The sequence below is a fragment of the Hemicordylus capensis genome, chromosome 1 (genome assembly GCF_027244095.1).
Source record: "Hemicordylus capensis ecotype Gifberg chromosome 1, rHemCap1.1.pri, whole genome shotgun sequence".
In the NCBI taxonomy this organism is placed as follows: Eukaryota; Metazoa; Chordata; class Lepidosauria; order Squamata; family Cordylidae; genus Hemicordylus; species Hemicordylus capensis.
Window position 1 is genome coordinate 148,834,762 of NC_069657.1, and position 15,419 is coordinate 148,850,180.

The 15,419-nt window shown below is 49.0% G+C and overlaps 1 protein-coding gene across 4 annotated transcripts in view; it reads left to right on the top strand.

Annotated features, from left to right (window-relative positions):
* Positions 1 to 1,740: 1,740 nt before the first annotated feature.
* Positions 1,741 to 15,419, top strand: part of WNT6 (Wnt family member 6) — an 81,556-nt gene continuing 67,877 nt past the window's right edge. For 2 of the 4 annotated variants that reach the window (XM_053284919.1, XM_053284922.1), the window contains exon 1: positions 1,783 to 1,999. In XM_053284919.1, coding sequence (XP_053140894.1) covers positions 1,923 to 1,999 — 77 coding nt within the window. In that variant the 5' untranslated portion in view covers positions 1,783 to 1,922. Of the gene's footprint in view, positions 2,000 to 3,030; positions 3,054 to 15,419 lie in introns of those variants that run through there. The other 2 variants (XM_053284928.1, XM_053284924.1) reach the window with 2 other exon arrangements.

Here is a 15,419-nt window from a genome sequence, read left to right on the forward strand (position 1 = left end):
CTTTGATATGGCCTGGCACATGGGGAACGAAGCCAGCTGGGCGGGCACTGCGACTCAGCATGAATTTGCTGGGCGGAGGATACTGGAGCTCGGGACATTAGGGAGAAGAGCTATCTTGCTACCACAAGAAGATAGCAAGCATGACTTGTCCCCTTAGCTAAGCAGGGTCTGCCCTGGTCGCATTTGAATGGGAGACTTGATGTGTGAGCACTCTAAAATATTCCCCTCAGGGGTTGGAGCTGCTCTGAGAAGGGCATCTAACTCAGTATATGGCAGCTTCCAATGTTCCTATTGCCACCCGGTTAAAGGGTAAAGTGTGCCGTCAAGTCGATTTCGACTCCTGGCGCCCACAGAGCCCTGTGGTTTTCTTTGGTAGAATACAGGAGGGGTTTACCATTGCCATCTCCCGGCGCAGTATGAGATGATGCCTTTCAGCATTTTCCTATATCACTGCTGCCCGATAAAGTACCTGGTTAGGGGTACGGAAATCAGCTCAATTGGATGTGAGTGAGGAATGAGGCTATGCCAAGATGGCTGAATATAGCCGAGGCCCCCCTCCCCAGCTCCACCCCTCCCTATTTTCTTCTTATCTCCCTCACTCGGAGGGGCCTCCAGGGAGAGGGGTGAACATGGCCCCCTCTCCCCTAGCTATGCCTCTGCTCTGTAGGCAGCAAACTTTCTTATGTTCTGTACAGCACCTAGCACACTTCCTTGGGGCAAGGGAATCAACGAGCAGAAGAAAAAAGTACAGTATAGTTTGGACAGAACTGGGAAATCAAAGTTGTCCACAGGATATGTGTGGTCACCTCGCAGCCTCTAAACACTTCGCTCCTTCTCAAGGTGTGTCAGGGCTCAGCCAAGAGCCTTCTGACTGTGGGGCCCTTTCCTCTAACCCCCCCTCTGTGTGTAATCATCATCATCATTATCATCATCATCATCATCATGGGGTGACCGCGAAGGCATTCTGCACATGTCCAGAGGCATATTGTGTACTGGTTCAAAATGTCCCATAGTCCTGGGAAGGAAAACAGATCCAGGAGTTGGTTGAATCTAGAGCTCACGTCGCATGACCGGTACTAGGAAGAATCAACACCGAGCCCGCCTTCCTCCAGAGTGAGGAATGGATGTCTTCGAAAATGCAGGCGACGCTCGGGAGCCGAATATCGTGAAATGCGGAGCGTCGTCGAACTCCCTGCACTTGGCTCGGTGGCGGTGCTGGTGGCGGTCTTTGGGGATCTGAGGAGAGAAAGCAGCTGAGGAGCACCACAATGGCCCGTCTTAGCCGGCCGGCGAATCTAGAAGAGCCCCTACCCACCACCTCCCCTCTTGCCTTGCCAGAGGGACGCACGCAGGAGAGGCGGCTTCCGATTCCGAGCCCTGCCTGTAACCGGGGATCCTGGCGAGGTCTGGTGGGCAGCTTATGCCAGGCTGGATGCGGCCGGGGTGGGGGTCCGGCTTTTCCAGGGCTGGCTGCTTTTGAGTGCTCTCCCCGCTTCCCAGCCCTCCCGCCCGCCCCCTCCTCTGCCTCGCAGACCCGGTCCCTCTGTCCGGGCTGCCGGAGGGAGATGGCAATCGGTGCGCTCGGAATGCGCCGCTTGGCACTCACTCAGCCCCCTCCCCCTCGCCCTCCCTCCCTCCCTCCCTCTTTCGCCGCCCGTCCCCTCCCCGCGCTCCGCTTTGCCTGTCACGGGGAGGCAGCCTTGTCCGTCCTTCCCTCCCTCCCTCCCTGCCTCTCCTGCTCCGCCCGCCCGGGACGGGGCTCAGGAGCAGCCGCTTGCCCAGCCCAGCGGAGCGGCTCCGCACTCCGCTTGCTCTGCGCGCTCTCCTGCGCCTTGGAGGGCGCACGGTGCGCAGCGCTGGAGAAGGGCTCGCGCCGGACTTGGCGGCGATCTTCCAGCTCCTCGTTGCTGCCTGCCCTCAGGATGCTGGCCCCGTCCCGAACCCAGCTGGGGCTCTTCTTCATCTTGCTCTGCCCGGCCAACATCATCGGGCTGTGGTGGTGAGTAGTGGTGGCGGCAGTGGCCCGACGGGGAGTCCCGGGAAGGGGCTCTCCGAGGAGGAGGAAGGGACTGCGGGCAGCGGCGGTGGGCTGCTGCTGCCTGCTGCTCACCAAGCGCTTGGGGAGAGAGCAGGAGAGGGCAGCAGCTGGAGAGAGCAGCAGCCAGCCAGGCCCGCGTTTTCTAGACGGGGCAGGTTTTCCAGGGGCTTCTCAGAAGCGAGGATGTCCCGAAAGGAGAGGGCGTTTCACAAGTGGGGAGGGCGCGGGCGTGCCTCCGCGGACTTTGCTCAGAAAGAATTTTCAAACGAAGAGGCCGGCACTGCAGCCTTCACTGTATCCCCCCAATCTAGACTCAAAGGGTGGCCACTCTGTAGCCGAGAATCCCACCTCCCGGCAAACACCACTCTCACGAGTAGGACCTCTCCCACCGCCATCACCCCGCCCCCCTCCACGCAAATGCAGCAGGGCCTCATAGATTAGCATCCTAACTTTACAGACCGTGTGAGGAAAGATACCCCTTAGGATCTCAGGGAAGAGCCATTCCACCCACCCACCGAAATCCCCAGGGACTAGAAACTCTCCGAGAGTTTCCCGGAGATATAACCTCGGAGAGAGGTCCCTGAAAGATCTCCTCCCTGTCGCTTGAGACCCCTGACTACTAGGCACATTGATCTCCGTGGAACAGACCCCTCCCCTTTTCCACTTTTATAACCACCCCCCCCCCGCTCCCCAGTGCAGCAGCCCTGCAGAACAGAGAGCCCCAGAAACCCGCCGAAGAGACCTCCAAGTTCGGAGCGCCCCTGTTCTTCTCGCTGTCTCTCTGATTCCCTTCCCCGGCCGGTCCCCAAGCCCTCGGGGATCGTAAGGTAAACGCGAGTCACTCCTGCTGGGATGGGGAGCCGACGCCCGGCGAGCGCTGAGCTGTCCTCGGGCTACATTCCTGGAGAAGGCAAGGGGAGGCGGGGGGGGGGGACGAATCGACCGACCCCTTGTCGAAAAGCCTGCGGATCTCTGGAGAGGCGGGCGGGGGCACCCTCGCTCGCCCTTCCCTTCAGTAAGTCAACTTTAATTAAAAAAGACAGGGTGTTAGGAAAAGGCGAGGTGATTCGGATAGCGCGCTCCCCCTCTGCGCCCCTTGTCGTGGGGCCTTCATCAAAGGGTGCGGGGGAGGCAGGCGAGAGAGAAAGGGAGGGAGGGAGGGAGGGGAAAGGAAGGGGGGTTCATTGCACGAAGGAGCCGTAGCTGGGACCCAGCCTCGGAAAAGCCCAGGTATCTGTCGAAACATGACCTATTTAAATCTATTAAGAATTTCACCCAACCTGTCCTGATCCCTTTTTAAGTGCTTTCCAGCCTGACTTCCTTCCATGCAATCCGGGACATAATTCATTAGCTAAGGTGATTCATCTCACCGTTGTCACACTTGCCTGACCTCCAAAACCAAGCTTCGCCTAACCCTTTCCCTGCCTCTTTCCCCCTCTTCATCTCGTGAGGAGATTGGTCTCTCCAGTGCCTGCTGGTTGTCTCCGCCAGCTTCAGAGACAGAGCCATGAAGCCAGCAGGCAGCTAGTAGGGCAGAGATTCTGCAGAAGAGGTGGGCAGGCCTTGAATTCACCTGGAGGGTTTTTAGAGTGGAAAGGCAAGACACACATTTCTTCAGTCCATCATCAATTCCCTTCTCTCCCCAACTCCTCCAGAGGGCTTCAGGGTCATTGCCTGCCTTGGAGGTCCAGGCAGACTATTAGGGACAGTGGGCCTTCTTAGTGCAGTGCAACCAATCGCCCAAAGTGTCTCCTGATCTCGCTCAGTACGTGTCTAGATTGATCCTGAAGGCTACGGGCTGGGTCAGATGATATGTGCATCTCCCCTGATGTAGCCTATTGCATGGAGAAGGGCTAGTACATGCAGCTCCTCTGTGCCCACTTGGTGTGCAATTCCCACCCTTGGTGAGGTACACGTGGGGATGGAATGTTTGAATACCATAGTAAACCAATCATGTGATTGGGTGGCATTTGGATATTCCATCCCTATGCGCAGATGTGGGGTGGTGGTGCTGCACCAGGTGAGTGGGTAGGAGTTGTGTGCATTTGCTCCTCACTACACAATTTGTTTCTCACGCCATTTCTTCTCCTTCTCCTTCCATTACAAAGAGGCCACTCTCAACAGTCTGCATCCACATGGCAGCTACTCCAGACAGCAAGTGATTGCATCACATGGGGATACATGCCACATCCCCATGTGACAGGACTAACTGCACAACGTTGGGGTAAAAAACACCCAACTTCACATATATGCTGATGGAATCTGACCTGTCGGTGACTGACCAGGAGAGAGATCTTAGGGTCGTGGTGGACAGCTCGTTGGCAGCTGTGAAAAAGGCTAATTCCATGCTAGGAATCATTAGGAAGGGGGTTGAAAATAAAAATGCTAATATTATAATGCCCTTATAAAAATTTATGGTGTGGTCACATCTGGAGTACTGTGTACAGCTTTGGTCACCGTATCTTACAAAGGATATTGTAGAACTGGAAAATGTGCAGGAGAGGGCAACCAAGATGATCAGGGGCCTGGTGCACCTTCCTTATGAGGCTAGACTACCGCATCTGTGGCTTTTTACCTTAGAAGAGGTGACTAAAGGGAGATATGATTTTGGTGTATTAAATTATGCATGGAGTGGAGAGGGTGGACAGAGAGAAATTTTTCTCCCTCTCTCACAACACTAGAAACAGGGGTCATCCCATGAAACTGAAGGCCGGGAAATTTAGGACCGACAAGAGGAAGTACTTTTTCACACAACACATAATTAATCTATGGAATTCTTTGCCATGGGATGTGGTGATGGCCACTAGCTCGGATGGCTTTAAAAAAGGCTTAGGCAAATTCATGGAGGGCAGGTCTATCAAAGGCTACCAGTCTGCTGTCTGTGGGCTACCTCCAGCCTCAGAGCCACGATGCCTCTCAATACCAGTTGCAGGGGAGCAACAGCAGGAGAGAGGACATACACCCTAACCCTTTCCCCCATCATGGTGGCCATTTTGGAGGCTGCCGTGTATGCGCAATGGGCCCTGCTTGGTTGGGTCATGACTCAGGCCACACAGGGGCCCACTGTGCATGTGCAGCAGCCTCCAAAATGGCTGTCACAATGGGGGAAAGGCCTGGAAAGGGCCGAAGATCACCCAAACCGGGTGCTTGTTAGCAAAACAGAGGCCGACGGTGGGAGGGTGAACATCCGCAGACACACATACTTCTGTGACCTCAGAGAAGCCCCCTGGAGGGGATAAGTAACCCCCCACACCTAATTTAAAAAATTGTGCGGAAACCACCCCCCCCCCCACGGCTGGGGTGTGTGTGGCTTCAGTCTGATGTCGAGCCGAACTGGGGGTGGTTTCAGCTCAACATCGAGCTGTCGAACCAAACTGGTTCAGCTTTGAACAGGTTTGGATTCGAACCTGTTCATACATCCCTAGTACAGATTGCAGGGCTGATGCAGAATACTGCTACCAAGCATACCTGGCCATGGTCTATGTGACTGTATGGAGAGGAACAATGTGGGAGAGGACTGATCTGCCTGGTGTGCGGGAATGCACCAAAGAGTTTACCCCATGGAGCAGCCAGCACTGAAAGGGAAGCTTCAAGAAGTCTCCATGTGGCAGCCCTCCCGTGAGAAGCGCCCCCCCAGCACACACACACACACACACACACACACACACACACACACACACACACACACACTTACAGAAGGCTTGGCCTGTTGTTGTTGTTGTTGTTGTTTTTAACTTAGGCATGATCCCTAAGGTAATTTAATGCACATCTGAAAGATCACAAAGGGATTTCTTCTTGGCATATGGATGCCTGTGTCAGGAGGATTTCTGGCTGGGAAAGGGAGAGGTTGTTGCATGTGAAAACCACACAGGTCAAAACTAGGCACAACGGTTAACTCCTCGGAGCTCCTTTTTCTCCCAGTAAGTGATCCGGTGAGAGTTTTGCTGCATAGCTCCTTAATGCCTGGTTTCCACCCCTGCAGTTCCCCCTTCCCAGGTTTAATATCCAGCACACAACACACATTTACACTTGGAATCCCAACACACACACACACACACACACACACACACACACACACACACACACACACCATTTACATCACTGGCTGTGAAGTAGCGGGTTCTGGGGGGGCGGGGGCTGCTAGCACATCTGCCAGTTCAGTACAGAGGAAAGTGAAGTGTGCAGCTACAGCAAGGGTACAAAAAGACACAGATCTGGAATTTGCCTGGGATTAAAGCAGTTTGGGATCTTGGATGGCAAAAGAGGGCTGGAGTCTCATCTGGAGGGAGGACTGTGATCATCTTGTGTGTGTTGGCAGAGCTGGGGCTGGGAGCTTAAGGGGATGATGCAGAGAAGGGCAGAGGTTCAGCATGGCCCGGCTTCCTCTTGGCTTTTGTTTAAAATTAATTTTTAAAAATAACCCAGCTGTGAAGTAGTGAAGAAAACAACCCTGGACACAAAAACACAGCACAAAAGGCCTGTCTAGGCCATGACTGTTGCACTCAGTTGTAGCACAGGAAGGCTAACATGATCCCAAAGAAGAGATCTATCTTAGATACCAAGAATGTAGGCTTTCCCCTTCCCAGTCACTGTTTTGGTGCACTCAGGTTTCAGGAACATTCGTGGGGCCAAAGGGGCTGGATGCTATTGGGAGGCAAGGATGAGCTAAGCAACAATGAGTACCGGGAGGTAGCAAGTGTGTATGTATTCTGTGGTTGCATAAGGCAAGCACAGGCATTCGAGCCAGAACGGAACACCCCCAGAACCTCAGTGTTCGTTAAATACATCTATTTGTTAGGCTCGCAAGAAGCTCTGAATCTGTGTGATCAATGCTTGATGGAAGCTCAGAAGAGGGCTGAGCTGAGTAGTGGGAAAACAGTGCCAAAGAAACATGCATGCGTGTTTGCTTGGTTTCAATACTTTGGTGAAGAACTGGGGTTATGTTGGTGCACATGCACACATATCTAGCATAGAGTACTCACAGCCCTGTCGATAGGGTTATGTTCTTTACTGATCCAATGCAAGCTTTCACTTGAGTACATGAAAGTATCCTGCAGCCCAAAGCAGCAAAGGACGTCAGTGGGCAGCTAAGGTGTCCAGTGGGTCCCAGTGCTGGGTGAGTAGCATGTCTGGCAACTGCCCACTGAAACCTGTAGAGGTTAGCACTCTCTGAGGGCCTGCTGCTCACTCACAGTCAGTTATCTCACAATAACTGCCCTTGAGATAATTCCAGCCTTTATTTCCATCTTCCGGGGTGGATTAAAAAAACAAACCTACAGAACCTGGCAAGATCAGAGGCTTTTATTCTGGGTTAATAGGGCTGGTCCAAGACCATTTGGGTGCCTGTAGCAGCAAGTCTAGCTGATAGTCTCTCACTTATCCCACACGGCTGGGCCTCCTCGAAGGTAAGGCAGCACCTTACCTTACCTTGCCTTACCTTCTGGTGGACACGGCCCTGGAGTCATTTCAACAATTACAAGGCTGCTAATTTACTTACTTACTTACCTACGGACTACTTATTTATGAAACTGACATTCCATTGCCTGACTTCAGAAAGCGCCTAAGGGCGTCTTACAGTCAAATCAGTGAAATATACAATGTATCAAAACAAAATTCCATTTTTAAAGAGCAGCATTTATCAGAAGTAAAACCAAAGCAGTCATAAAGCTTCTTGTTAAAAACACAATGCACTCCTGATTTTTATTTATTATTATTTCTTGTTTATAGAAGAAATAATAATTTCTTTCAGTCAGACAGGTGTTATTGACCGGTTTGTTTTATCCAGACATCGAGTCCTTCCCAAGGACCTGGGATGCCAGAATTTTATTGTCAATGGTTATAGATATCGTCGCAGAATATAGGCTGTTCCCAGTAAAGCTGCTTTTTGTAATTGACTGATGGTGATTTCTGTGGCCCCTATGGTGTTGAGGTGCTCTTCAAGGTCTTTTGGAACTGCACCCAGGGCGCCAATGACCACTGGGATTACTTTGGTCTCCTTCTGCCACAGCCTTTCCATTTTAATTTGTAGATCTTTGTATTTGGTGATTTTTTTTCTATTTCTTTTTCTTCTAATCTGCTATCCCCTGGTATAAAGTAGTCTTCACTAGTTTTCTGAAGACTGTAGCTGAACAGCCCTGCCAAGCTTCCCCAGGAAGGGAGTATTGTAGTAAAAAAAAAAAAAGGACTTGTACCTTATGTGAGCCAATCTAAAGCCAGACAGGGCTGGCACTCAAAGCAGGATCTTACCTGATGATCTTACTTACTCCACTGAACTGGCTTGCAGGCTATGGGGACAGTGTGTGTCTAGGAAGGAAGCCTGTTGTAATCCTCAACACACACCACAAGGCCAAGCAAGACTGGGGTCTGCCAATAGGCCTACATACATCTTATACCAAGTCAGACCATTGGTCCATCTAGTTCAGCATTGTCTACACTGACTGGCAGCAGCTCTTCCAAGCTTCAGGCAGGAGTCGCTCCCATTCCTGCCAGGAGATGCTGCCAGGGAGCAAGCCTGGGACCTTCTGCGTGCAAGCAAGCAGATGCTCTTCCACCGAGCTGGATGGCCCCATCCCCTAAGTGGCAGCTCTTACAGTGCTCACATGTAGTCTGCCATCCAAATGCAAACCAAGGCAGACCCTGCTTAGCAAAGGGGGCAAGTCATGCTCACTACCACAAGACCTATGCAGTAGAATCAATTGGAATATTGCTTTCTTCTAGGGCTTCAAAGCATCCAGTGCCTCACATGTAAGATTCCACATTTCCTCTCTGGACTGATTCATTATCGAGAATAAGTATTTCAATTTGATCCATCCCCTAACAAATGTGGATTACAACCTCCATTTCACTCAGAAGTATATGGTGGAAGAATACCACCCCTTTACAACCCTTAAGTAATTTGATTATGAATATGGCAGGGTGGATGAAAAATGTGCAAAATGACTCATCCACATTAAGCAACCTTGAATATAAGTGCGTCCCAAGACTGGACTGCACTCGATTTTTGTTGGGTGTCTGAATTAGAGAGGAGAGCTGGTCTTGTGGTAGCAAGCATGACTGGTCCCCTTAGCTAAGCAGGGTCTGCCCTGGTTGCATATGAATGGGAGACTAGATGTGTGAGCACTGTAAGAGATTCCCCTCAGGGGTTGGAGCTGCTCTGGGAAGAGCAGATGGTTCCAAGTTCCCTCCCTGGCTTCTCCAAGATAGGGCTGAGAGAGATTCCTGCCTGCAACTTTGGAGAAGCCACTGCCAGTCTGTGTAGACCATACTGAGCTAGATAGACCAATGGTCTGACTCAGTATATGGCAGCTTCCTATGTTCCTAATAATATACATGACACGATGCAAGGGCAATGTGCCAGTGCACAGGTTCCTGACTGTGGGTCATAGGAATATAGGAAGCTGCCATATGCTGAGTCAGACCACTGGTCTATCTAGGTCTGTATTGTCTTCACAGACTGGCAGCGGCTTCTCCAAGATTGCAGGCAGGAATATCTCTCAGCCCTACCCTGGAGATGCCAGGGAGGGAACTTGAAACCTTCTGCTCTTCCCAGAGCGGCTCCATCCCCTGAGGGGAATATCTTACAATGCTCACACTTCTAGTCTCATATGCAACCAGGGCGGACCCTGCTTATCTAAGGGGACAAGTCATGCTTGCTACCACAAGACCAGCTCTCCTCAGATGCTGTTGAATCATAGCTGCCATCATCCCCATCCAAAGGCCATGGTGGCTGGGGATGATGGGAGTTGTAGTCCAATAACATTTGAGGACCCAAAGTTGGGAATCTATGCTCTAGCACATTGCACATGTTTTCTGAGACAAAGACACAAAGTGTGTGCATAAGGGATATATTGAATTAAACCAGGCCTTGTTGGGGAAAGAGTGTGAACTTTCACACTATTGACCAGACTCTTCACTGGTGTAAAGATGCTCAGGAGCTGACCTTTCTTGGAGTAATCTAATCACCAGTAAAATGTTTGGCCATAATTAAGATGCGCTCTGGGCACAGTATATGATTGATCTCATGCAGTGGTTTTAACGTTATCACCATCTTGTTCCTTGGGGGACAAGAAAACCTTAATTGCGTCATGTCACATCTGAGGAGATGAGCTTATTCCCACCACAAACAACTTGGCAAAGGAGAGCGGCCCCTTCTTCTGAGTAATAGTAGATGGTATCAGCACAGATTAACGCCTTGGAAAGTCAGTACTGGAACTTGTGGGAAACACAGATCGAGATTTTAAAGCCATATATTCCTAGGAGATTTGTGTTCTGTATCCCAAAAGGGGCCCACAGTCTCTGGTGTTCTCTTTCAGCAGTAAGGACGTACTCTGAAGGGAGAAAGGAAACGTTTGTACTGTACACAGATTGCCTGCTGAGACTTGCTTATTTTTTTTGTGAAACTATCAGCAGCCAGCAGGGGGCAGCAAAAGAGGCAAAGGGTGGCAAATATTTCTAGTTCCATTTCTAATTCTTGAAGTTGCCTGCTGTGTGTGATATTATTTTAAGCCATTCCCTGTTCCTGTATGTCCCCCCCCCCCCGCCCCATCTGAAGTCTGTTTAGAATGCAGGGTCCTCTTTGGAGTATACAAGCCAAACTCCAGGAGAATCTGAGCAAACTACCTTTTAGGTGTCCCCTCCTACTTGGGTGGGTCCCAAAAGGGTCGATCCACTACCACATGAAGGCTACATACACAGAGGTGGTGGAGTGCTTCTGGGGGCCCTGGGCCCTCAGTAACTGTCAAATGATGCTGACCCCTGATGCTAGCAGGGGCATAAAGACTCTCCCTGATTAGATCTGAATGGCTGCTTGTCTAAGGTTTCTGCTCACAGTTGAAGCTCTATAATAAGAATATTTTTTATTCCCCATTCCCTCTTTAAAACTCTTGTTTTACATCTGGGGCAAGGAGCCATGGGCATATGCTACAATATGGAAGGTTTAGGTGGAACATTAGAAAACGTGTCATAACTGCAAGAATTGTACACTGGAAGGAACACATTTTTAAAGGAAGAGGTGAAATCTCCATTGCTGGATATTTCTTAATAGGCCACTGGTATAAACTCTTAAACCAGAAGAAAATGCATATGCTTATGCTAGATTGTGAACATCAGGCTGATACTGAGCCCACAAACAAAGCGAGCTCACTTCCATGGCATCTGGTGATATCTGACCATACTTTCACAATACATTTATGACTCCTTTCCATCTGAAATGGACATTTAGTTATTGTGAAAATAAATTATTAAACCCAGTACCTGCTTGCAGAAGTCCAAAAGCCAGTTTCCTTCTAAGATAGGTCTTGTCTTATGTGAAAACTGGATTTTATACTTTTGCAAACCAGGTACTTACCTTTGGCAGAAGTCAGTATTCAGAATGAATTGGAATATACGTTAGCAACTTATAAGCAGTGTGTGTGTGGGGGGGGGCAGGTACTTTGTTAAATTAATAGGTACAATGCTATACTCCAGTCTCTCTGTAGTAAAAGAACTGAGGCTGAGGGCAAGCATCTTATGAACTTCCAAGTTATAACATGGGTTTATAACCCTACTGTAATGAATGGGGACTGGTGAATGGTGGATTTAAGCCTAGCCTTTGTCTCAGAGCAAGTCCACGTCGGGGAGAGAAAAATGCTGATTCATTCCCACCATGTTTGCTCAACAAGGCTGTTCTTCTGGTAATCGCTGCCACCACACTAAAATTATTACAGAGTTTGCCCCCCCACCCCTGAATTTGGGAGAATGTCCAGGGAACTCTGCTCCTCATTTACTCAAATGGAGAAATACAAAAACCTCCCACATGCAGCCTACACGTGGTGACAAAACTTGGTAGATTGCTGAACAATTAACCTTGAGGCATGTCTGCACCAGAGTAAAACCCCTTTTCCCTGAGTAAAAAAAAATCAATTCAGAGGCAGGTGAAATTACAAAGCATCAAATGAGAAAACTTTATTCAAAAGACTACAGACTGCTTCGGTCTGAGGCTCTAGCTTCAGTTACAGATTAAAAAAACAAAGAACACTGAGTACTTTCAAGAATAATTCAAAAGGAGCACTCCAGTTGATAGCTGGAGTGGTACACTTTAAAATCTTGGTTACCTAGTTGCAAGGATAATTCAAAAAGCATCCCCAGTTATAAGGAACCTTTAAAAGCACCTTTAAAGGTTACAGAGACTTTTGCAGTGCCCTGGATGGATAAAAAGGGCACAGGTACAACATTCTTATGTTACAGATAAAACACAATAGGCCAGTTGCAAGGATCTGCAAAGCACTAAAATAAAGAAATCTGACGCCAGCTACCTAACACACGGTTCCCTGGCTAAACCCTTCTCTGAAGCCAGGCCCTGGGTTCTTCCCCGAACTCACCAAAACAGCGGTAGAGACTTCAGGCCCCTGCACAGTTCCTGGCTGCTGCCATGGCTTGGCCAGCCAACCTGTGGCTTGCCCTGCCTGGCTCCAACTGCTGAGATTAAGAACAAAGAACCTCTTCGCTTCCTGCTGCCAGGCCCTCTAGGTTCCGGTCACCATGTGCTGAGTGGCTGATCGCTAGAGGTCACTGCCTGACAGACAGGACAGGGTTCCCTTCCGGTTCACTCCTTAGGGTAAGGGAGGGGCCAATTGCTACACCTATTCTCACATTTTGTTCAACGTCAGTACAAGTGTATAGTGCAAACAGGTCCACATCTATACACAAGTACATTATTGACATGATGAGGTCGTTTTTCACTATAATCCCTACCCAGGTAGGACAGGGCTAGTCTGGGTAGGGCTGGTCATGAGAAGAGCCAGGATTGCACTCCTCCTCCAGGTGGCCCTGTTTTTCTGCCTGGGCTTACAATGAGGTAAGAGGATGTGTTTGCACTTCCTACCTCACTCACTGCTCATGTGGGTGAGCGGACTGCTGGCAGCTCCTCCCAGGCTGCCAGCAGCCATCTTATCCATAGAGCTGGGGGGAAAGAATGTCCCAGCAGCAGGGAGATATCCCAGTGCATTGCACTACTTGTGCAGTGCATTGTGGGATACCCAGCAGCCTGGCTTCCTTCCTCCCAGCTCCTGATCACCTCTGGGCTTGCCACAGTGCCAGTGCCAATCGTGTGGGTGTGTGATGTGGTGGAGCCCAGGAGCAGCATAGATCAAGTGGGGGAAGGTAGGTAGGCTTCTGCCTTCCTCCTGGCCCTCCCCAACCATACTGCTGATGGTTGTGTGAATGACCTTATTATGTTGCAGGCACAACAGTACATCTCCTATCTGTATCATGCATATGAGAGGCCTGTACTCAGGTTCCCTTTTAACATGAGCGCAGGTACAATATTTCACACAAAAACATGTATGTGTGTACAGACTCCAACAACACAATGTCTGAATGGGGCTTATATCAGTGGTGGTTAAGGTATATAAATACAGGTATGTCCCTAGGGATGTAACCTTTCAAATTTTTGCTGGTTGAACCTTTTGGATCTCTCAGTGGCTTTTGATACCATCGACCATGGTATCCTGGGTTGCCTAGGAGGTGGGATTGAGTGGCACTGTTTTACAGTGGTTCTGCTTCTGCCCCTCTGGTAGATTCCAGATGGTGTCGCTTGGAGCAAAGCAACACTGCTGCTCTGCAAAGCAAGCACTACTGTATGGAGTTCCAGAAGACTCCACAGTGTCTCCAATGCTCTTTAATATCTACATGAAACCACTGGGAGAGATCATCAGGAGATTTGGTACAGGGTGTTATCAATATGCTGATGATACGTAAGTCTATTCTCGAAATTGATTTCATCAGGAAATGGCATAACCTCCCTAAATGCCTGCCTGGAGGCAGTAATGGGCTGGATGAGGGAGAACAAACTGAAGTTTTATCCAAATAAGATGGAGGTACTGACTTTGGGGGGTTGGGACCCAAGAGATGGTTTAGATCTGCCTGTTCTGGATGGAGTTACACTCCCCCTGAAAGATCAGATACATTGGGAGTGCTCCTGGATCCAAAACTCTCTCTGATCTCTCAGGTTGAGGCAGTGGTCAGGGGCACTTTTTATCAGCTTCGGCTGATACATCAGCTACGTTTATTTCTGGAGATAAATGACCTTAGAACAATAGTACATATGCTGGTAATCTCCAGGCTTGACTACTGTAATGCACTCTACGTGGGGCTGCCTTTGTACGTAGTCCGGAAACTACAAGTGATACAGAATGTGGCAGCCAGACTGGTCTCTGGGATAACCTGAAGGGACCATATAACACCAGTTTTAAAAGAACTGCACTGGCTGCTGATATATTTTTGAGCGAAATACTAAGTGCTGGTTATTACCTATAAAGCCCTCAACGGCTTGGGTCCACGGTACTTAAGAGAGTGCCTTTTTTGTCATGAATGCTGCCGCCTATTAAGATCATCTGGAGAGGTCCAGTTATGGTTGCTCATTTGATGGTGACTCAGGACTGGGTCTTCTCTATGGCTGTCCAGGGGCTTTGGAATATGCTCCCTGTCAAAATAAGAACATCTCCTTCTCTGTTTGCTTTTAGGAAGATCCTCAAGACACACCTGTTGTCTCAGACTTTTAACTGAACTTAATTTTAAATTGTTTAATTTTTTTTTAACCTATGAGATTATTTTAACTTTTTATTCCGTGAACTTTTTTTCATTGTTCTAACTCTGTTTTAACTCTGTGTTGTGTTCTAAATTGTATACTCTGCCTGGAGAGACACATATTAGGTGGTATATAAATATGATGAAATTAATAAATATGAAAATAAATAAATTTTAATTACAGTTAAAATAGTGCTCTCTCTAGAATGTGCCCTATTTATTGCAGTGGGTTGAGAGCAGAGGAGGGTGAGTACCCACTCCCCATGCAACATCTAGGGAAGCATTCTTGCCTAGACATGCAAGGTATTCTTGCCCAGGTGTAAGACAAATGAAGAAGCAGAAAAAGGTCTGCATAGATTTCAAGCAGGACTCAGCTTGGAGTCATTTCTAGAATAAATAAGGGTGTGAGTGAAATGTAGGGCTGTCAGTTCTGGAAATATATATATATTTTAAAAAACTAGTACCTTGATGGGGCCTAGGGCTGGTGCCCAGTGGATCAAGGAGTGGAGTCAGATATGGAAAACTGGAAATGGGCAGGTTCAGCAGTAAAGAGGTGTAGCCCACATAATGCTCTGTTCATTTAATGTATATAGCTGTATAAAGCACATGTGCTTTACTGCTTAATGTCACCAGGAGAGGGATCTTGGGGTTGTGGTGGACAGCTCCTTGAAAGTGTTGACTTGGTGTGTAGCGGCTAATTCCATGTTCAGGATAATGAGGAAGGGGATTGAAAATAAAACTGCTAATATTAAAATGCCACTATACCAGTCTATGGTGTGGCCAGATTTCACGTACTGTGTACAGTTTTGGCCACTGT